Source organism: Phalacrocorax aristotelis, chromosome 4 (genome assembly GCF_949628215.1).
Source record: "Phalacrocorax aristotelis chromosome 4, bGulAri2.1, whole genome shotgun sequence".
NCBI classification, from domain to species: domain Eukaryota; kingdom Metazoa; phylum Chordata; class Aves; order Suliformes; family Phalacrocoracidae; genus Phalacrocorax; species Phalacrocorax aristotelis.
The window spans coordinates 22,395,300-22,418,695 of NC_134279.1; the positions used below are offsets into that span (position 1 = coordinate 22,395,300).

The window sequence follows — 23,396 nt, forward strand, 5'->3', positions numbered from 1 at the left end:
GTACCACTTGTGGTGGGGTAAGGCTGTAATCTTAGGACAGCACTGGAGAATACCCTGGGGCAGGAGTCAGAACAGACATCTGGGCCCTGTCCAGTATTTGAACATAATATGAGGATGCAACTGAAGGAGGTGAATGTCTACAGGGTGAGGTGAGCATGAAAATAAAAAGAAGCCTCTTCTCTCAGCCTTGTCTCCTACTCCCTCCATCTGTGCAATGCCTGTGTGGCTTCTGAAGCATAAAGTACTGCTAATGCTGGTGGAGAAATCATATTGCACCCCTCGAAACTGCCCCATCCTTGGTGGGCAGCTGACAGCATCAAGAGAGCCCTTTAGCCAACTGAGGAGTTGGTCCAAGACCATTAAGAAGGATGCAGAAAAGAAGCTGTTACCGTTGCCAAGAAGAAAAGATACACTGCTACTTAACTGGTGACAAAAATACATGTTGCTCCGGGTTATGGCAAGCTGACCTAGATGAGTTTCTCAGCTTTCTGACCTCCGGAAGTTATTGTGGTGTTTCTGAGTGCACTCGCCTATGGTGGAAGGGCTTCCAGGCATAGAGATGGTTGTTGATGGCATTCTTATGGCAGGAGCACAAAGATGCCGCAGATCACTGAGAATAGCAATGCCAAGGTCTGTGCGCTCCAAAAGAGGGAACGATGAAGAGCACAGGCAGGCACACCCAGCAGAGCCAAGCTCTCTACCACTGATAGACTCTAGCCTCCTCATCTCCTAACCACCATATCTCTGCCCTGCTTCCCTTGCTGAAACAATTGAGGAGGAGAGAAGGAAACAAAAAACAAAAGCTCCCAAACCACTGTGTGGGATCCGACTAAGCTTTTTGGTTGGGCTGAAAGGAAAGGTTTCCTGCAGGTTCTGTTTGTTTATTTATTTTCCATAGCTGTTTTAAATTGCATTTAAAGAAATACAAAAATATCTTTGCAAGGTATTTGTTTTGTTTGGAAGGTATTTCAATGGAGCAGTGTTTGCTGCATGTTTAAAAATGAGAGAGGGAGATATTGTTTGAATATGACTTCCCAGTTCTGGTGTGCCTTACAGACTGCTTTGTTCAGTGTGAATCTGGGCAAATAACGCATTTGATTGAAACAACCGCCTCACGCTTCTGCCTATGGCTTTGAAATTAAGTGATGTTGTGGCGGCACCTCTTTATTTAATTCTGCTAATAAAGAGAGTTTAATTTTAGAAACATGGTATTTTGTCATGTCCTTGCCTTGCACAATATACTTGGAAACAAGCTCTGTGTTTACCAGGTTTGCTGTGCTCTGTGTGCATGTGCTGAACAAAGATGATGATGCAGTAAACATTCACAAAAAATGGGAATTCCCCTCTGACTTAGGGGTCCTGGACCCAAGCCATGCCAGAGGTGGGTTGCCACTATGGAGAAAGGATAATTTCCAGGCCTGTCTCCATGTGTGACAGATCCATTAACAGGCATCAGTCAGAATAATTTTATATTTAGTCTTGTTTTCTTGTCACCACTGGTGAATGAGGATGGAAGCAGAAAAGGCTGCTGACAAAATGCTTCATGGATGTCAGCTAGGCCTTTGGATGCTTTTTCCTGTACTGCTTAAAGGGTGAAGCTTTTTTATGCAAAATTTTTGGGCTGTCAAGAACCCTACCATAGCCTGGAAGAGCCTCTGCTGGGTCTGTTCTAGACCTCTCAGACTTTATATCTGCTAGGATGGCCTCTCGTGCAGCACTATGGCTGATTCCCAAAGTTCTTTCTGCAAAGAGAGAAATGATTGGGTGGCAAAAAGGCAGGGAAGGCTGATGTGGTGTTTTCCCCTCATGCCCTTGGCTATGTTCACGAACCTCTCAATATGCTGCTGAACCTGTCCTGACTCCTTTGGTGCTGGTGCAAAGACCAGGACTGAGCCAGCTTCTAAATTTGGCTCATGTTGGACATTCCCTGCAAGGCACGTGCTGGGAGCCATCACTACGTGGGAAAGAAATGGAAGAGGAGGGGGTGAGCACCTTAAAGTTGGTGTGACAGTAAGCATTACAGCCAGGTTTTTTAGGAGCTTATCTCCCACTTTTTAGATGGCTTATTTGTTTAATTCCAGTCAGTTCAGTGAATTAAACTTTTTGCTTCACCTCACTTAACTTCTGTGTGCAGAGAGGCCTAAGCAATTGATATGACTCTTGCTTTTTGCAGCTGTTATTTTCTCAGGCATTTTTTTTTATTACTGTTGTCTCTATTGCAGTTGTTTGTTCTTCTGCAAAATGGGAGCAAAGTGCTCCTACTCTGTATGTATTTTATTCCTTTGTCCTCATATGCATCAGTTAAAAAAAAGGCAAAGAAGAAACAGAGAGAGGCAGGGCTCCCTCCTGGCAGACCTTTGTCTCCAAGGGGCTGGGCTCTCATCCATCTCTTAACAGACATTAAAAGCAGAAAAGCAATATATTACTTTGGATTTACTCTGGAAAAAGCTGATTTTGAGATTATAGGAAAGTCATCTAATTGAGCAACTGAAGAACTGATGAGGCTTGCGATATTGCATCTGTGCCATTTCTCTGCTTGGCTTTTGACATAAAGCCCAACTCGCCCAAGGTGTGATAATATCCTGGCAACACATGCATGTGCTCTTGCACTTGTGTATGTAAATCTGTAAGTTACCAGTGTAGGATTGCTTCACCAAAGTAACTGTAACCCTAACGCTTTTTTCCCCTCATTTCTGTCTTTTTGACATATTGTCAAATATTTGTCCAAAACCAAACCTTTTGGATTTGATTTGTGGAACAATATTATGATGTACCTATCTTTACTGTAGACTTCTCCTGAAGCCTCTCTGAGTAGCAGTTGATGTGTTCTCTGCAGCCTGTTTATGGTGGTAGTGGTTGGACTGATTGGCATTGTCTTCTCCCTGTCTGCTGGTATTAGTATAAGTATCAAAGAGAGCTGTTTGGTTCCCTTTCTCCTGGGCAACTGCAGGAGTCAATCACCACTCCCCCATGTGAATGGCAACAAAGACAGAGAAACTGTTCGTTGATTCAGAGCAAAAGAGCCCAAGTGGGTGCTTTGATTTCAGAGAAACCCTGCCCTGCAAGGGATCTGCAAGGTTAGTCTGCCAGCATTCTTCCAAATAGTAACTCCCAAAGTGTTTTGGCAATAATGAAGAGTGAAAGATAAGCAGGCGGCCCTCATGGACAATTTTATGTTAATAACAATGACTTATAAACACCACTGTAAGACAAGTGATAGTCAGACCATCATTAAAATATCTACCTCTCTAGAGGGGCTATGCTGGTGGTAAATGGATTATTGACTTTCACCTCCTATTTTGATTAAAACTACATACAGGATGTAAGGACTCCAGCAAATCCCAGTGCCTAAGGTGGTAATGTATTCTGTAAATCAATACTATATTAGTAATAAAAATGACCAAAGCATGCATCCATTAAGAATTCATAATAGAAATTTGTTTAGGTTATATACTGTGTGTATTGATTGCTGCTATTTAAAGATGAAGTATGTCTTTCAAGCAGAGTGCTTATATATGTAACTGCCTACATTTTAAATCCATTTATTTTTAATATGAAGATGAACTGAAATAACATAGGGAAATATGTATGAATAGAAGTCAGGATTTTATTGAAAAACATTATGGGAATATAAGTATGCTGAGAAGCCACAAGTAGATGTCCGATGTTGCTGAAACCTAAATATTGGACCTGAGCAAAATAATAAGTAATAGATGTGGCAGTCACGGTTTGCAGCTCCGGGCGTCCAGGTAGCTTAAGTTTTTCATGGCTTTGCTTCTTAACATCAAATTGCTCACCTTTCCACGTTGTGGTAGAGTATGTAATGAAACACGATGTAATATAGTAACACTTTGCCCTGCTTTGCTCGCGTGGCAGGGACAGATTTGTTGTACTGAGCTGCCAGCAGAATGGAGACCCTGCTTCTACGCAGTGCTGCTGGCTCTCTGCAGCTCCCCGCATCTGGCGCAAGTGGCTGCACAGTCAAAGAGGACTTACGAGACCATACCAGGTTTGGGGACACTTGCAGCACAATGACTGGGAAGTAGGATTTGGAAAATAATGCCCCAGCCCATCCCAGTAGCACCATACCAGGAACTTAAATGCCTCTGTCATTGATTTGATATTGTAGGATGTACACTGTAAAGACTTTATGGAGCTAGTAGCACCTAAGGCCAGTCAATAAGCTTTGCAGGATTATAATAATTTATTAGATAACCATATAGGAAGGCTGAATTAAAAACAAAACACACACACACACACACAAAAAAAACCAAAACAAAAAACTAAACACACACACAAAAAAACAACCAAACAGAAAAACACACACACACACACAAAAAAAAACCCAAAGCAGACAGACCTACTGAAAACGTAGTGCCATACCTATGCCTTCATCTATCCTCCTGAACTTAATCTAGCTGACTGGTACAGGGCCCAGTGCTGCTTCAGCAATGAAGAGGTACCTTCTGTAACAATGAATGGTTGAGAAAACAATTCACATGCCATAGCTACAGTATTTATGTCTCACTGCAGCAAATAAAAACTGTTTTAGATTACACAGATTATGGTTCATTATGAAAACAAAGCGAGCCTCTGACTGAAATCCCATCTGTTGGTTTGCATTAAGCAATTCCCTTCCTCCTCCTTGCTGTCTTTTATTCCTAGGAATTCTAAGAAGCTGTCCTGGAAAATTTTTTGTCCATTCATGACCACTAGATAAAGGCCAGATACAAACCGCCTTTGCATGGACAAGCGCAGGAGGTATCTGCATAAAAAGTTGACTGAGGGTTCTTTGGGTTTTTGTGTCTGGTTGGTTGCTTGGGTTTTTTTTGTTTTTTTTCTTGGTTTGTTCTGGTTTTGGGTTTTTTTTTTCACTCAGACAGTAAGTTCAGTAGGTTCCATGCTGCCCAATGTGCCTCTCTCTTCCAGTTTTCTTTCTCCCAAATCTTCATAGATCTTTAAAACAGAAAGAGGCTCCTGTGATCAGCAAGCCAGACCGTTTGCACAACAGAGATCTCGCCCAGTAATTCGTGAATCAGCTCCCGTATCTTCTGTTTGAGTTTATCTTCCAGGCAAATGATTTCCAGTTATGATTTAGGGACTTCTCCTGATAAGGAATACATCATATACCTAAGGAAACTGTTCCATGGTAAATTGCTCACACTATTAAAAATATGTACTTTATTTCTAGCCTGAATTTATCTGGCTTCAACTTCCAGCTCTTGCATTTCGCTTGCCTTTTCCTGCTAGATTAAAGAGCTCCCTGTTGTAAGAAATATCTTCCCTCTGTAGATACCTGCAGATTACAGCGAGATTGTAGACTAGTTAGACTAAGCAGTTTTGCTGTCTCACTTGTAAAACTGGCTTTCCAGACTCTACTTGATTGTTTTTTTTACATTATTTTTTAGATTTTCAGAAGTTCTTTCAAAGTTTCTGACAATTTTTTTGAAGTATAGACACCACAATGTACATGTTCCAGTAATGGACGTGTTAATGCCATATGCAGGGCAATTTAATCTTCCCTCTTCTGCTTGTTATTCCCCTCCTTATACTCCCAGAGATCATGTTTGCCCTTTGAGCCACTGTGTAGCGTTCAAATTCTTATCAATCATGAAACAGTCTTGTTTCAGAGCAACTCCTTGCGAGGCTGTGGTTTCACATAATTAACACTTTTTGTATTCCTACGTGGACCTGTATTTGTCTGTGTGAAAGCACGGTCTGCTCAGACAGTGTATAGATCAATCTGCAAAACTGACAAGGTCCATGTCACTACTTAACATTTCATCAATTTTTTGCACTGACTGCAAGTTTGGCAAGCTTTGAGTTTATTTTCTTTCAGATCATCAGGAAGTGTGTTGAATGATACTGGACTGATGAGGATCTTGCTGAACTTCCAGAAATGGTTCAGCGCGGATGAAAATTCCACATTTGCATTATTTTTTGAGAAGCAACAGCTAATGTATTTTTTCTGTGTGCAGTCGGACTTATATTTTGGTTTTATAGCCTTCTTTCCCCCTCCCCCCCCCTTTTTTTTTTTTTTTTTTAAAGGCATGCTGGTAACAATGTGCTAGTGTCCAAGATTGAATTAAAAACAGCAAGGTGTTCCTAACGGGGTTGTGGGGTTTTTCCAAACTCTAGATAGAAGATATCTAATTCTGCAGAATGAAAAATATTGGGCTGCTTGCTATTATGTCTGTCTTAATATCTGATAGAAGAAAAAAAAATCACTGTGAATTATGAATAAAACGGTGTGCTTCTTTCCAAATGCAGATTGGAGTGAATTACTGAATACCTGTAGGGGGTTGATTTCATGCTTGACAACTGGCTGTCTTTGACCCATACACCTTACCGTTCCAAAAATACTGCTGCTTTTCTAAAATTTTTGCAAGCATAACTTTTCTTAATCTCATGGTCCACAGTTGTTTTGTTTGTTTTTTCAGCTTTTATTTCTGCATGTTTGTGTTTCCAAACTGTAATTTGTACTTGTTAACCACATGGCTGCCTTTGCCTTCATTTTTTAAGTGAGGTTAGACTGTTCAACAGAAGAAGATTTTTTCTCATGATTTCAGAGTTGGGGATTTTGTCATCTGGAAACTGACTTCTCAGTTTACTCTGCATTTTTAAGCTTAAATCTTTATTTCTGTTTAATTTTGTGTGAAATATTTTAATCTATGAGGAGCTATCCTGGGTAAAACCCTTAAGTATATATGTTACTAGTTAGAACTGTGATCTTACTTTACTTTCCAAGTTAAATTGGTTCATGGCAATTTGGTCTTAGGCATCTGGGGTTTTTTTTCTGGTTTTTTGGGTTTTTTTGGTTTTGGATTTTTTTTTGTCTGTGATAAATTCATTTGTTGGAACAGGATCCTATGAAATTATCCAGAGACAGTCTCACTAAAATTTCCTTAACTTTTTATGGTGAAAAGTAGGCATCAACACTTTACTGGTTTTGCCAGTCATGGTATGGCATGTCCAGCATATACTTCCCTGATAGTAATGCAATGAAAAAATTGCAGAGAGGTATTTGGAAGTTGCTTTGCCTCATCCTTTACCCGAGTTAGGGGCCTTAGGGCAACCCTCCACCATCACAACATCCCATGTGTTAGCACCTCCACCCAAAAGTAATACGGGCAAACATTGCAGTGCATCAAAAACTACTTTATTTTTCAGAAGGGATAGGCACAATAACAGACTTCCTGAGTGAGAGCTTTTGTATTTTGCCCCTGCAAAACAGTTTTTTAACCCTACACAGTTTTGGGTGTTTTGTTACAGAATAGTAGGGGGCATGGAAGAACCGTAAATAGAAAAGTCTGATTTCTTTTACAAAGGTTTTTCCTCACGCTCCAAAAGTACCCTTGGAGGGCAGTGACAGCAGAATGCTTTCCTCAGATACGAATAGCAAACAGGATGATGGAAATATGCAACAATTTTATTCTTAGAAAAAGCAGAACATTCTAGATGTGAAGTATAAATAACTCTAGAAGAACAAGGCTTGAAATAGGTACAGGAAGAAATGGGTATTATGGGTACAGGAAAAAGTTCTTGAAATGAAGCCTTTGTTAGATAAAAGTCTGTTTCTATTTAGAAAGTGCACTTCAATGTACTGTAACATAATTACATTAGAAATTTAACTAATAATCTCCCAGGAAACAGTTCTCTGGAAGTCTTTCTCCATGGTACCTTTTTTCAAGTCTGAGCAATCTCACCCTACTCAGCGCTTGTCAGGCCACACCTGGAGTACTGTGTACAGTTCTGGTCCCCGCTGTACAAAAAGGATGTGGACAGGCTGGGAGGGGTCCAGAGAAGGGCCACCAAGATGATCAAAGGACTGGGAAGCTGCCATACGAGGATAGGCTGGGAGAGCTGGGTTTGTTCAGCCTTGAGAAAAGGAGGCTCAGAGGGGATCTCATCACCATGTACCAGTACTTAAGGGGCAGCTACAAAGAGGATGAAGACTCCCTTTTTACAAGAAGTCACATGGAGAGGACGAGGGGGAATGGCCACAAATTGCTCTTGGAGAGATTCCAATTGGACACGAGAGGGAAACTTTTCACATTGAGGACAGTCACCCATTGGAATAATCTCCCCAGGGAAGTGGTTGACTCGGCCACATTGGACACTTTCAAGAGTCGTCTGGACAGGGTGCTGGGCCATCTTGTCTAGACTGTGCTCTTCCTAGAAAGGTTGGACTAGATGATCCCTGAGGTCCCTTCCAACCTGGGATTCTGTGATTCTGTGAATCTTTCAGAAAACCTATAGGGAGGAACAGTACAGAAGGATTTGCCAAGGTTTGCAGGTCAGTGGCTGGTAGGGGGTCTTGGTGCCTGCAGGCTGTCTGCCTCCCAGTCTTGTTGGAGGGTACCCCTAACTCTGGGCTGGGGTCCTAGGATTCCTGTCCTGGATGCGATCGCACCCCAACCTCACCTGTCTGCCACACTCTCATAATCCGAGCAAAGCTGCCTAGACCATCTTCTGTCTTGGGAGGTCAAATCTGGGACTCTGTAAGCCTCAGGTCAGTGTTATCTGAGGTCTCCTAAATCTCCCCTGACCAACAGGGACTGTGTGGTTGGGGGTGCTGGATCCCATGTCTCTTCTCACTGACCAGGGAAACTGTCTGCATCAAATGCTGTTGCGTGGTTGAGCTGCAGTGCCCAGGTGTGCCTGAATGAACTTTGACCCCATAGAGAAGGGCCTTGTCTGTGTTGTTGTACCCTTCTGTCTGTGCATCCTCTGGTGTCCCAGCAGCACTGTCTTGTCCAGGGCTTGAAAAAGTCCTGCTCTTTCTGACCCTCTATCTAAAGGGGAAGGAGGGATGGAGTCTTTCATCAGGTTAGTTTGTCGAAAACTTTTCTTTGCCCTTAGCCCTGCTTTCTCTCTCTGGTTTTGTTGGGCAGTTAGATCCTGTTTTTTTGTGGCCAAAGAGATCAGCAAAAGACTTACTTCTTTCATCTACCTCTTGGAAGAGTAGAATTTGAAATAAGATCAATGATCGTGTTTTAAAAAACGAAGAAAGGGGGGGGAAGTCTTCTATCCATCATAGCTGTTTGCAGTAGTTTTTTCCTGAAGCAAGGTAGATATTTTTTTTTACCATATTTTCATTGAACTAATGAGCAGTGCGCCCTGTTTGCTACCCATGCTGCATGGCTATCTGTTTCTGTGCCCCCTTAGCTCCCGTCTCTAATCTGCACGTATTTCCTCTTCTCTTTAAAGAGGGCACAGACCCTCTTTTTGTTCAACTGTGCACATGGGTGTCTGTGAAGGAGCCCTACACTTTCTTACAGGACAAGTAATAAATCATGATATCCAGCACTGTAGGGACTTTCATAAAACAGTGTTGCCTTTTAACCAGTACCGGGTTGTTATTTTACTGAGCGCAGTGTCTCTGTGACTATTCATACTTATTATTACTGCTTTTTAAAATGCTTTGTAGACTATTGTTACCCACTTTTGAAGACTAGAGTGGAAAATGAGTGGAAATGTGTATCCTGGTGTCCCCTGGTTACTTTAAACTGAAATTGTAGGGTGGGGAGGGTAGGATTTAGAGCATTTATTGCAGATAAAAATGTCATAAGGTGAGTTTGGCCATGCTGCCATGCCCCAGCTGCTCTGGGACAGCAATGGCAGTCCTGGTAGAGCTGCAGCATAAGCATCACCTCCCTAGTGTGAAGCCCAGGAGCTCTCAGCTCTGTTACAGATCTGTTCACCTGACTCTTCTGGGAGCAGTTAATGTTCAGAGCATTTTGGGAGCCTATAGGTGAGCATTATTTCAGATTTTCATGTGGTTCACCTTGACATGGACAGTATTGTGTGCACATATGTACTATATATACACACATATATGTATACAGTGTTTCTGAAGCAATATTTGCACAGGCTGCATTAAGTGGAAAAATAATTAACCACAGTGTTTGCTGTGAGCAGGTGGGTGCAATAGGAAACTTCATCACTCAGGTTTTTAGTTGTGTTTCCTAGTAAGTGAACCATTTTGTGGAGTTAATTTAATTCATTAGTTTTAACATTTTGCTATTTGCCACCGAGAAGGGGTATCAGCAGGCAAAAATATGTGATTTCCCTGAAAATCTGCTTTTACTTGGAATGTATTTGCACCTGGAGCAAGTGTGCTTGTTTCAGCTCATTCTCCAAATTTAATTATCCTGTTCTTTATTTTTAAGATTGAGGTGAAATAAATAATGTTGGCCACTGTTCAGATGAATGTGTATGCTTCTGACAATCTCTTTTTAGCTGCTAGTATATGCCAGGTGAAATCCTTGATCGTTTGAGGTCAGAGGGGAGTTACATCACAGACTTTGGGGAAAGTCACGATTCAGAGGGCTGCAGAAAACGGCTTGCCACAGCTTACTTGCAATTCTTGTTAGCATATGAGCAAAAAGGATCTTAAATCTCATGCCTCTGTTTCTGAGAAGGAGATCATAGATGTCATGCTATGGAAATCCTCATCCAGCAGCTGGGGACTGGTTTGTGTTTGTAGATTACTCACGGATCTTGCTGATAAACACCCACTGGTGTCTAAAAATCGGTGACCTTTAAGGTGTGCTGAATAGGGGACCCCAATTTTCATCTTTCCATGTAGAAAACCACATTTTCCATTTTGCCTGTTATACATATCATGCATTTATGGAAGTGTTTGTGTGTAAATATATATTATATATATATAAAATGGACTGCAATTCTGGGAGGAGGCAAGATCTTAAAGCAGTCTCAGGCTTCTTTATAAAACTTTCACAGAGTTATGGCTAGTGGAAAGAACAAATTCTGTGTTGTTATTTATGGCAGAGACTCAAAGGAGCTGTGATGTCTAAAAGACCAAGAAAAATCACAGTTATTTATTTAACGATCTACAGTTTAGCCATATTACTTACTGAAGATGGCTAGTCTTCAAGGTCTGGGTAATTTCTTGTAAAATTAACTCTAAAGGAGTCATTCTTGGCCTTCGGTGATGTAAAGCAATTGGTTTAAATGATAAATATTTGAGGCCCCAGATTTTTATACAGGTATTTGAATGACAGGTTGTAATACTTGGGGAGAAATTTTTCTCTTTTGCTGCCTGTATTTTTCTCTGGACAGTTCTTCAGATTTCACACAGTTCTCCTTTCTGGGCAATACAAACTTAAAAATAGATTTACTGCTCTGGTAAACAAGTCTATAAACAGTACAAAGTAATCCTCACTCTGCTGTTCATCATTTCTTTAATAATGCAGATATTTCTACAAGAGCTTTAATGTTCCCCTTCAGAGGCTGCTCAGGGAACTGTAAATCAAAATTACACTTTAACTTTGAGGAGGTGTTACTCAGTAGGAATCTACTATTTGCAGTCACTCTGCTCTTCAGCAAAGCTCCAAACGCATCCAACCTGTCTGATTTGCATCAACCTTAAAAGGGTTAGTGAACCTGCTGGGTTCACTGGGTCTCTTCCTGACTTTAGGGGTTTGGGTTTTTTTTTGTTTTGTTTTCTTGTAGGGCTTTTTCTTTTTTCCATGTTGTTCTCCTATGGTGAGATAGAAGGCAGATTTAGGCTCTGTTGCTTGTGGCCATCCTCCATGGCAGACCATCTCTGACCTCACATCTGGGTCTCTGCCTCCTCCAGCTCATCCTCGTCCTGCTTCCTGTAGCTCAGGGCTGCCACCTCCCAGCTCACGGTGATACAAATGACAGAAAAGAGCATGTCCTCAGCACTTGGGCAATATCCATCTGTGGACACCACTAAATCCTTTTGAAGTCCTTTCTGATGACATATCTAAAAAAGCTCTGTTGGTAACAGGAAAGTTATTCCAGATTTGCATTCTTTTAGCAGGGGTAGGAATTTAAGCTAGTGTTTTAAATTGAAACAACAATAAAGTGTAATATTAAATGAAATTATGATTTAATATGAAATCCAAAAATGATAAACAGATTTGTTTTCCTTAATGTTCTTAGGCTAAACACTTGATAGTCATTTATCTAACTGCCTCTATGATTATACCCACTATGGTGGTTTATAAAAGTTTTTATCTGAGATTAAAAAATTAACCTTACTAATGGCTACAGTAGAAAGCTACAGTAGAGTAATTTAAATTTAAAATTAAAAAATGTTATTACTCAAATTCCACCCACTTCACATTAATTTGTGCTGCATTAGATTTAAGACTTCAAGGCTGTTCAGCAATGTCAGAGTCAAAGCTTCCCTGTTTTGTTTTTGTTTTGGTTGTAGTGGTGGTTTTGGGTTTTTTTGTTGCTGTTTTTTTGGTTGGTTGTTTGGTTTTGGTGGGGTTTTTTTGTTTGTTTTTGGTTTTTTGAGACAGTTAGGTTTCTATTGTAACAGCAGTAACTTTGAGTTAGGCAAGTAATAAATGGCATGTGTTTCCTTATTGAAGGCCCTGGTGCAATTTGTGGTATGTGGATTTGTAAAAGGGAGTGCTCCCTGTGGCACGGAACCTAATGCTTCCTTTACTGAGAACACAAGAGTCTCAGTATTATGGACCAGGCTCTGAAGCCCTTATAATTTGAATAATGTCACTGTTAGGCTAGAGGGCAAGTTTAGCATAAGGATTGGTTACACATCTTATGCACGGCACTGCAGGTCTTTAACCACAGACGCTTTCCCTAGCTGTGCACCAATTCCCTACACTTGAAAGATAATTCACATGAAGGAAGCCTGTGAATTTAAAGAGAATTCGTATCTAAGTATCTTCTTGTGTGTGCCTTTTGTTACAAATGAGGTGATCCACTGCAAAGGAAAAGCTACTTGGGAATAGCTTTTTCCCATGAGGGGGCCTAAATATTAATGCACTTGCATTCACCTTCCCCTTGGAGACAGCATTTCATTTGTCTGTTGTTCTCAACTTGTTGCTTCTGCTTCAATTAAATTCATTTAAGTGACATTTAGCTCAGGCTGGGACTGTGCTTCTGACCTCTGATCTGAAACGTAGGTTGTCGTGTATTTTTGAAAAGCACGTTAAATTCAGCCTGCCTCCCTTGCTTCTGAAAATTTTTTGCTTCCTTTCTATGACCTTAGCTAACCTTTTCTGAGTTGATTCAACTCTAGCAGCCCAGCAGAAACCTCCCTTCGCACCCCACTGCATCCCCCTCCGGTGGTTTAGTTTCTTGGTGAACTACTGAGTTGTCCTGCCTCATTAAAGGGTCCAGGGAGCACCAGAACTGGGTGCAGGTCCAGCAGCTGAACTATGGCTGGAGGTAAGAGGGCTTGGCTGTGGGGGAAGCAGGACCCACTCTCCCTTCAACAACAGTGAGCTGGTAGGTTGGCTCACCTCAGACCACTGCCTCTTTAGCAGCATGGAAGGTGACCCTTGGTGATGCCTTGCCTTGCAGTGTGCTCCAGTGTAAATATTAGCTGCAGAGGTATTCACCTCTCTAAGTGGAGGATTTGTGAAGGCGAAGGCTTGTCAGAAGAAACGTTTGTTGCAGTTCTCAGGGTATTCCCCATCACACACTAGTGAGGCAGCGGCCCATTAGTCCCAGAATATGGGAATGGAGAAGCTGAAAGAAAGCAGAGTACTGCTGTTGCACTGTTCTCTTCCACAGGTCTGGTTCAGTTCAATGTCACGTCTCCCTGAGCCAGTTTGCCTCCTTGCCTCTCTCCCTTTACATGTCCTCAGCTGCTTCCTACTGTCAGACTCCTCCATTCATAGTTACCATCTCGTTTCTGTGGTCTTGCTGTTTATCACTTCATCTCCTTTCCTCATAGGGCCTTGCAATGACCCATTTCCCTCATGAACACCTATCCTTAGGTGCTAATGCATCCGCTTCACAATTCTTTCCTGTTTCAGGTGGTCTTCTACCAGTCCTCTTTGCTCATTATCTGTGAATTCATTTTCTCTTTTCCCCTATGGGAAGAACTACTCTAAATCTTAGAGAGTCTAAAAGAATCTAACACTTTACTAATGAGAAAACCTTCTCCATACTTTGAGCTAGGGTTTGAGAGAGTGAGGGGAGAGAAGAAAGGTATTTACCAGCTGACCGTGGCAAGGAGATGAGGAATATCAGTGATATGAAGTGTGAGCAGCAGAAGTGCTCCAGGATGTAGCTGTCTGGTGCTTAATCCTCTGGCTGCTGTCCCTGGGCTTTCTGGGCATCCAACAGGTGATGGAGAAGGCCAGTTGTTTCTGCATCACCCTTTTGAGATCTGATCTCTAGGGTGTCTAGAAATATGGAAGAAGGAGATCTGCCATGGAAATAAAAGTAACTTTCCAAGAGGCTTGCGCCTGGGAGCAGAGGCTTGCTTCAGAGGTGTGCCATTTGGGACTCGGCTAATCTTTTCACTGTGCTCCTGTTTGCACCCTTGGCTGTGCCATCTTGGAAAATGCACTGTCTGTGTGTGGGCTTGACAGCCTCTATAGAAACCTCCTCTGTGTTTACTACATCCTTCTCCTGTGTCTCCTCTTCATTGTGGTGGAGGGTGTAAGATATAAATATGCTGCTGAACATCTATTGCATGTTCACTGACATAACCTGGGAGCAAATCCCTAGCAAGTGTCACTTGAGTGTTATAATGGAGGTAGATTAAGTAATTTATGGAACCATAGGATAGTTGACCTCAGCCTCCACGGGAAAAGCATGAGGTTTTTTAAACTTTTCTTTGGTTGCCTTGGATGGGGTGTTGCATAGCACTGTGTTTCTCTGTCTTTTTTTGTATGCTCTATCCCACCATATGAGAGGATGCTTTTGCAGTTTGTGAAGTCTGTTTGCTGGGTAAAGGGGATCCTTGCTTCTGGTGAAGGTACCCAAAGGAAACTCACAAATTGTTTTGATATCTTCTATAAAATAAGAAAGCCCAAGATAGCCTGGAGGAATGTGGATATTTGATTCACATGGGGAAACCCAGGCTGAAGCCACATTCTTCACTTTGAGGATTATATCTAGTTCTCTTCTTCCTTTCCCTAGCAGATTTTTGAGTGCCTAATGGAGGAGATCAGATGATTTTTCCTATTTTTATAGATGAGACAGCAATCAACTGAGGCACAGAGGGGAGAGTGGAAACTAGCACTGTCCGGCTCCAGCCTTGCGCTGCTGATGGCTCCAGCCATTTGGCCACACTGGCTGCCTTCAGTCTTCACTTCCTCCCCAGGGAGCTCAATATGGACGTTGCAAGAGCTTGCTGCAATGTCTTGGCACCAGTCTTCGTCTGTAGGATGCACCTTTAACCCCTCTGCAGGCTGAGAGTAGAAGAAAGGCTTTTCCCTGTCCCGCTAGAAAAGATGCAGAGCTCTTTGCTATTTAATTTGTTGTCAGCGTATGTGGAGAAAGTGGGGGAGAGGGAATAGTGTTTCCGTATTTGTATACCCGTCACAAGTTTTCAGACTTTGGACCAACCTGTTTTTTTAATCTTGTCAGAACTAGATTGATAGATGTGAGCAATGAAAATACTGGGGAGTGGGAGTACTGTACATTGGAGGAATGTTTGTTGTCACTACCTTTAACATGAGTTTCTGTTTGCTACTAATATTGTTGTTGAGATCAGAGACCAGGTATATTTTAGATTAAGGAAAAGGGAGACACAAAAGAAGCACTGAGCTGTTTGCATGCTGCAAATGAGTGCACTAATGAGACTTCATAGGGAAAAGTAGGGCCCTGATTTAGAAAAGCACTGAAGCATGTGCCTCTCTTCAGGGAGTGACAGAGTCGTATAAGGCCTATTGACTCCATAAAGGGGGTTCAGCTCATACCCATACCTGAGTTCGCTTCAGAACTAAGGGGAGGAGAGGGATTTTTTTGTTATTACTTTCTGATTCTTTTTTCCCCCCACAGAGTCAAGGTGAGCGGTGGGAATATTAAGTACTGCAAAATTGCAGACACAAAAGTATTCCTTCAAATTAGTAGGAAACCTCTTCCCCCAGCATGTTGTGTTTGCCTTTGGGAACAGTAAGTCAGGTATTTAGCTGGGCAGACCAAATCATGTGCAGAACTTGTGAAAATAATTATCTATACATTTCCAGCTTTTGTTTCATTGCCCTTAAATATGCACTGAAATTTCACTCTGAAAATTCTGAGCCAGAAGATCATTTTGCTGGGAAAATTGCATATAAAACCTAATTAAAAGCATCGTCCCACACTTTTCTTTTAAAAGTACATCTACTAGCATCATGCCTCTAAATGTAACAGCTCAACAAGTCTCTAGCAGCCAAGAAGACACGTAATTTAAAGGCTATTTCAGCATTTGATTAAGCACACAGCGATAACTACAAGCCCATGCCCTGCAGGCATGACAAGAGGCAATTATGTTCTGAGGTCAAAAGCGAGGGGGAGAAAAAGCACAAGATTTTGATGACTGACTTAATTTTTTACCTCCTGAAATTAGCAGAGACAAAGAAGTTCTAAATCGCCCAGATAAAATCCTGTCATTATCTGTTGCAGTTTCACCCTCTGCTCTCACTTTGCCCTGCAGAAGCACAGGAGGATGATTTTCCACCAAATGGCTGCACTTAGCAAACTGAAGTTGGCACACGTTTAAATGTTAAAAAGAGTGTTTTTCAAAATCTTTAAGTTCTGCCTTCTGTATTTAGATGGCTCTCTGCACATAGGATCCTGGAAAAAGACACCTGTTTTCCAAAGTAGTGAGCAGCCATCAGCTCCTCTTGACTTCACGCCAACAATTAGGTCACTTATTTAGGAGATTAAATAAGGAGCTCAGTGAGAGACTGCAAAGATAGGGAGCTGCTCAAGGGAGAGAGAAGTGTATTAATGAATTAATACAATTGTGCTGTGTATTTCACAGATGGGCTTTGACGTATCTTATTTCATAGCAAAAAGCAAAAAATCTGTGCTTCTCACAGGAAAACCAGTAAAAATGTTTAAGTAAGATTATCATATAGGGATGCAAGATCAAGAAATGTGCTTACAAGGAGATAAACAGCCAACCTCTAATCCCCCTTTGGAGTATTTATTGCAGAAAGCAGGGTAGAAAAAAAAGACACGCAGAGCAGCTGATTTGGTGGAGGATGGCAGGATGGAAAACACGTGCCATTGCTTTCTCCTATCGTATTATATTACAGTCTTCAGCTATCCCTACAGTTTGTCCAGGGTGTCACATTTCTTTTATGCTGTGTATCCAGGAAATAAATATTGACTCCGTGATGCCACAGTGAGGTGCTCTCATGGTTTAACCCCAGCCAGCAACTAAGCCCCACACAGACTCTTGCTCACTCACCCCAGTTGAATGGGGGAGAGAATCAGAAGGGTAAAAGTGAGGAAACTCATGGGTTGAGATAAAACCAGTTTAATAAGTAAAGCAAAAGCCCCACAGGCAAGCAAAGCAAAACAAGGAATTCATTCGCTGCTTCCCATGGGCAGGCAGGTGCTCAGCCATCTCCAGGAAAGCAGGGCTCCATCACACGTAACAGTTACTTGGGAAGACAAATGCCATCACTCCAAATGTGCCCCCCTTCCTTCTTCTTCCCCTATATATAAATCTGCTGAGCATGACGCCATATGGTGTGGAATATCCCTTGGGTTAGTTGGGGTCAGCTGCCCAGGTTGTGTCCCCTCCCAGCTCCTTGTGCATCCCCAGCCTGCTCGCTGTTTTCAGCACAAATCCAAAACATAGCCCCATACTATTGTCTATAATGAAAATTAACTATCCCAGCCAAAAGCAGCACAAGTGTCTGTAAGTGAAAGCTGCCCTTCTGATGGCAAGCAGTCGAGTGATTATGTGAGACACAAAAAAGTGAATTTCAGTGAACAGAAAGCCACATCTAGAAACGTTTGCATCTGGCCAGAGGTCCTGTAATGGAAATAAAACATGAGCTCTGATTTTTGGGGAGAGGTGTTTGGTTTTGGTTTGGTATTTTTTTGGTGTACCGGGGACTGACACTCATGCAATTTTAGTAGAGCAATGCTGTAAAGTTTCATGTACAGGAGAGATGTGCAAGATACAGGAAATATGCTCTCACACCTGGTACAGAAACATGTTTAACAGCTTCTACTGAGACTCTGTATTTTCATATTAACTGTGAAATCCTCCACCAGAAGCCTGAAGTAATGCATCATCATTGTTGGTAGGGTTGCTGTGAGATTAGGATGCTATGTTTGCCCTAAGACAAACTTCTGTTTTAATAAAACCTTATTGCTGGTAGCAGTTCCTAATGTCTTATTTCCAACAAAACGCAAGAGTTAAGATTAGCTGCATATGTAGAGGATTGCTGTTTGAGAAATATACTAGGTTTGCAGGAGTGAATTCCTAGACAGTTAATTTCAGTGATTTAAAGTAGCGTTTTCCTCAACCATCACATGTTTAATGTCTGCTTTCTTTGACAATACAGAATAGTTACTGCAAAAAAAGCATAAGGATTAACAACAAAAATATACTCTGTGAAGGATGTGGGTTAGAGGTTTGAGTTTTGTTTTCTAAAGCGGGAACCGTGAAAAGTAAAGTAGTATTAGCAACTGTCTTTGCCATTCCTGTCCCCTACAGTAGCCTCCCAGAGAATAGGATCCAAATGCCCAAGAACTGGGCCAAACCCAAACAGCTCATATTGACCGTAAACCTAATTTTGCCATTTTCTTGGCAGTTAATAGGAGTCCTCTAAGCACATGGCAGGAGCAGAGAGGGTCCTTGGCCTCAGTGTTCTGCCAAAAGCTGCTAAAGACCTTCTGCCTCACATGTCTGTGATAGGAGAACTTGATCACAGTAAGAATTTACTGCATTACACAGATTTATGGTGCAATACAAGCTCAGGGCAAAACTGTTTCTCCGGTCTTGGGGAAGGAGGATATCTTACATGATCCAAATCCTAAAGCTATGCTAATTGCAGAAGCCCTTATTCAAGAATAAGTGCATGTCTGTCTTGGGAGTTTGGCCATTAGTCCACACTCTGGCCAATCAGTAAGGATCTGATATTAGAGTAATCCCTGCAAATTTACAGAAATAGGGATGTTTATCTGTCCAATAATACAAATCTAAATGTGACAACTGACAATAATAGAAGGCTTTGCGAAAGTTAGAGTAATGTGTTGGACTGCTGCCTGCCAGACAAACAGATAGAGCAGCCTTGATACCATTAAAAGATACACTGAGAAACATCAGTATGCTTTTATTTCCATAAGCAAACTTGGCATGTGTGTACCATGTGGAAGTTTTATGGGACAAGACAGCAGCACATTGGAAGGGATTTTTGGTTTGGGGGAGGGTATTTTGGTGTTTTTATAATAGGGCCTGGGGCAAAGTGAGTCATTGAAAGATGCTCGGTGTCAGATGGGCTCTGGATCTGTTAGAGGGTTAAACCTTCCCTGACTGCTCTGTGACCATCACATAGATAGAGCCTTAGTTTATATGCTGAGTTTTGTGGTTGGAAGTAGTACCAGATGGAGCCAGAGGGGCACATCATCCCTGCAGCTGGAAACCTTTTTGGTGGGTGAGTTTTCATTCTTGTGGAATAAGGAAGGGGTTGGCTTTTGTTTCAGCTTGCGGCCAGTGTGCTCAGCTGGAAAACAAACATTCAGATCCCAGCTTCACCATGGATTTCCTATGAAATCTTCTGGAAGGCCCATAACCCTTCTGTGGCTGAGGCGAGAATGACAACCCATAGCTATTTCATATAGATATTTGGGGGATTAATACGTTCACATTTATCAACCTGTTGAAGATCTTTGGATCAAAGAGGCTGTGAAGATGGGAAATACTATTGCTTGTTGTCATGCAATTTTATCTACTAATACTTTAGGGCTTTGTTTTCAAGGCATCTCAAAGCGTGTTTCTTTTTTCTTTTGCAAACTATAGCCTGGATTTCTTTTAAAACAGGTAAGACTTCTGAGAACTTTTTAAATTTACTTTACAAGTATGTGCCAGTATTGAACATCCAGGCAGATCCAATGCAAAGCTGAGACTGAACTTTAATCACCCAGTGTCCCGTATATTGGTCTTTCTGTGGAAAATATCACTACAGGGCCCAAACTTTGGGATGGTTGCCAGAGCCCGCAGGCTGTCCCCTGGCATGCTGCAGGCTACAGCAAAAGCCATTAGGCTCATGTTTTCTACAGGACCAAGAAAAGGACCAGGAGCAATCCAGATGTTGTTACATCTGTAGCAGGACAGATGCAGTCTTGCGGAGCAGGTGGGATCCTGGTACTTGGATTGCTCATTGTCAGCAAATTTGCCCAGGCTGATCAGGTACAACACAGGACTGTAATTTTATATATCAAAGCCAACTAGCTTTTCACCTAGTATGCAGAAGTAATAACAGTGCTATAGTTGCTATTCACCTCTTTCCATAGGGGATTTCTAAAGCCCTGTATAAATGGGATTGTTAGCTTATTTTTGTGATGAGAAAACCAAGTTGCTGAGTGGAGAACTGATTTCTCTGAGCAGCCGGCAAGCCAGGGATTGGACCCTGTTTCTGCAGACCGTATCTCAATGGTACCGAAACTATCTCAGTACAGCACACGGATGAAACCTGCTGCTAAACGTCATTCCACTTTTAATCCTAGCCTCAGTGTGGAAAGTAAATGTTTGCTGTGTTTCTGTGTTAATCCTTGCAGCTTTCAGCCGTGCCCCGGTCCCCATGGCTGTGGTCCGAAGGGAGCTGTCCTGCGAGAGTTACCCCATAGAGCTTCGCTGCCCGGGAACAGATGTTATCATGATTGAAAGTGCCAACTACGGGAGGACTGATGATAAAATCTGTGACTCTGATCCTGCTCAGATGGAGAATATCCGCTGTTATCTGCCAGATGCCTATAAGATTATGACTCAAAGGTATAGTATTTAATATTCTTTGTTTGCTGACTGTTGGGTTTTTAATCCGCTATGTACACACTAGTTTGTGTGTGTGTTTGTATGAGAAAATGCTGGTACTTAGTCTGTATGTATGTGCACAGAATTACAGCTATCATTGTTAAACTGTGGGTTTAACAGAGTTGGGTTTGCATCACGCAATACAAATAACATTTGCTGTAAGTACTACTAATCAGCCATCTTGATACTCACTGCATCCCAATTTTACCTCTGAAATACCTAAATATCAAGGCTCATAGTGAACGTATAAGTGAAGTCTTTCTCAAATCTACATTCACTATTTTTTGTGCTGTGTTCAAGCAGATGGCCTATAATCTCTCTAAACAATTAATAATTTTCGTTCAGAATAACATTTACATTTTTCAAAGTATAAAGACAAGTCTCCATCATTCATCGTGTTGCCACGCTTAGTTTTAGGGAGGACCCGAATTCCCAGCATTCACACTGGTTTTGCAGAAGACTTGCTAAATTTCTGTATAATAACTATTGCTGTTAAGTGTGGCTACTGTGTCTGGAAAGGGTAACTGAGATACACACCATGGAGACAGACTCCTGTATTGCAGAGCCAGGGCCTAACAGTTTATTCCAACCTAGAGGTATCCTGGTTATGGGAAGCCTTTAACTGTTGCTGAATTTTTCATGGTATTTTCTGGCACGAGAGGTGTTGTGGGAAGGATTTGTAAGCTATAGCTCTTGATGTGTAATTGCATTCAGATTTTCACCTAATAACTACACATGAATAATTATTCAGTACATTTGGCTGTTAATTAAATAGTAATAGAAATTAGTATTTCAGGGTATTAGTAATGGTATTGACATAGGCAAAGTGTTGCTAACTGAAGTAATGACAACTGTGTTTGCATGGTGACCTAATGGCTACAGCAGTGCAAAGTTTTAATGGAGAATCTTGCTATTGTTTGCTGTGAGACACTTTGCACTAAAAATGGAGTTGTGTGAGCAACAGAAAAGAAAGCGTGAGTTTCTTCTATATTTGACATACTAATGGCTGGTTTTGAGCTCCCTTTAGAATGGCTTCACATCAGGGATTTAGATCTCAAAATGCTGAAAGGCCTAGTGAAAAATGTCCTGGTCACTGCATAGGGCTCCTATAAGCCCATTCTTTAAGTTGAACCCCCTTGCGTAGCTGATTGAAGTCCTGTTCGTAGGTTTGTGCCAGTTATATTTTCAAAACAAATGGAAGGGGTAGCAACGTGCCATCAGCTGGTCCCTTGGATTTGGCATGGTTTTATTGAAATTACTGTAATTCTCCTGTTCAGGTTGTTAGTGGCTTCAAGCAGAAACCCTTAATCCTCTGCATACTGGCAGAGTAAAACCATGTCATTCCCTTCGTGGGCCATTACAGAGTACAAAGTATTAATATTTTCATATATTCGTAGTAGCATCCTCCAGGCACTAGCTTCCAAGCCAAATGGAGAGCTCTGCAATCTTATGCTCAGTCCTCACGTGTAGCAATTCTGCAATAAACATTAGTCCTTCGGTCAGGGAGGGCACGTAATCATATTATCTGCCCACGGTGCTGGGATAAAAATGCACGTTGATTGCTTGGCTCCAGATATCATCACTGCGGACTCAGATGGCTTATCAGAGAATTATCAGGGAAGCACACCTCTGGGGCAAAGCATCTCTGTTTTCCCATTTGGGTAGAAAGTGATGCTGTGGAGGATGGCCACTGAGGGGGAAATTTCTTGCAAGGGAAAAGCAAATCCCTACTGACTGAATCTTAGCAGCTGTGGGGCCTTGCCTGATGCAGTTCAGCAGTGAGGAGCCTCAGGAAAGGCTGGTGACTCCTTCCATTTAAGCCATTTGATGATCAGTTTTCATGAAGAAGTGTGCAATTGTGTTGTTAATTTGGTACTATTGAGTTTCTTGGAAACAAATATTACCTGGTTCTAGTTAAAAGGCAGTTAAAAGGGGGGAAAATACTCTACTTTGCATTTTTATGTCAGTCAGTCTCATTTCTTTTTTTAATCTCCATTAATTCAAAGAGTTGAAACAGTTTAAAGATAAAACCATTAAAATGAAATATGTTCTTCAGATGCAAACCAGTCTGCCAGTTCACAGCTCCTAGTACGCCTTATGACTGAGTCTCTGAATAAAGTAGTTTAAAAGGAAAATCTTGACAGCCTAGTAGTTGTGGCACTAACTATAGCTTTTTCTTCTGAAAGCTTCTACCTGCAAAATTAATCAATTCAGCAGTATTTGGATGGTTTTGCAGATGAATGCAGGCTTTAATACAATGAGCTTGTCTTTACTAATGCTGTGGGGTGGTGTCCTGGTTTCAGCTACCTTGAAGAAAATTAACTGTATCTCAGCTGAAACCAGGACAGGTGGGGAAGCAGCTACTGGGAACTAAAGATCCTCGTGACAGTGCAACCGCATGGTAATCAAAGCTGTCTGTGTACAGAAAGAAAAACTGTATGCGCAGTGCATGCTTTTTATGCAGTGATTAATTATTGCATTCATAAATACACAGTCCCCTTGTAGTTTTATAATAAGTTGTCTAACTGCTGGCAGGTTTTAGTCAGCAATGCTGTACAGCCAACTTAGACATATTATGGCATGGCCGTGGGGAGGGGGAGAGGGAAAAGTGGGAAGAAAATTCTGTGTGAGACAGAGATGATCTTAGGACATGAGA

General features: G+C 41.7%; 1 protein-coding gene across 8 annotated transcripts in view; it reads left to right on the plus strand.

Annotated features, from left to right (window-relative positions):
* The window catches only part of ADGRL3 (adhesion G protein-coupled receptor L3), a 520,031-nt gene that overhangs the window by 215,906 nt on the left and 280,729 nt on the right, over nucleotides 1-23,396 (plus strand). For all 8 annotated transcript variants that reach the window (XM_075090573.1, XM_075090572.1, XM_075090568.1 and 5 more), the window contains one exon: nucleotides 20,488-20,701. In XM_075090573.1, coding sequence (XP_074946674.1) covers nucleotides 20,488-20,701 — 214 coding nt within the window. The remainder of the gene's footprint in view (nucleotides 1-20,487; nucleotides 20,702-23,396) is intronic.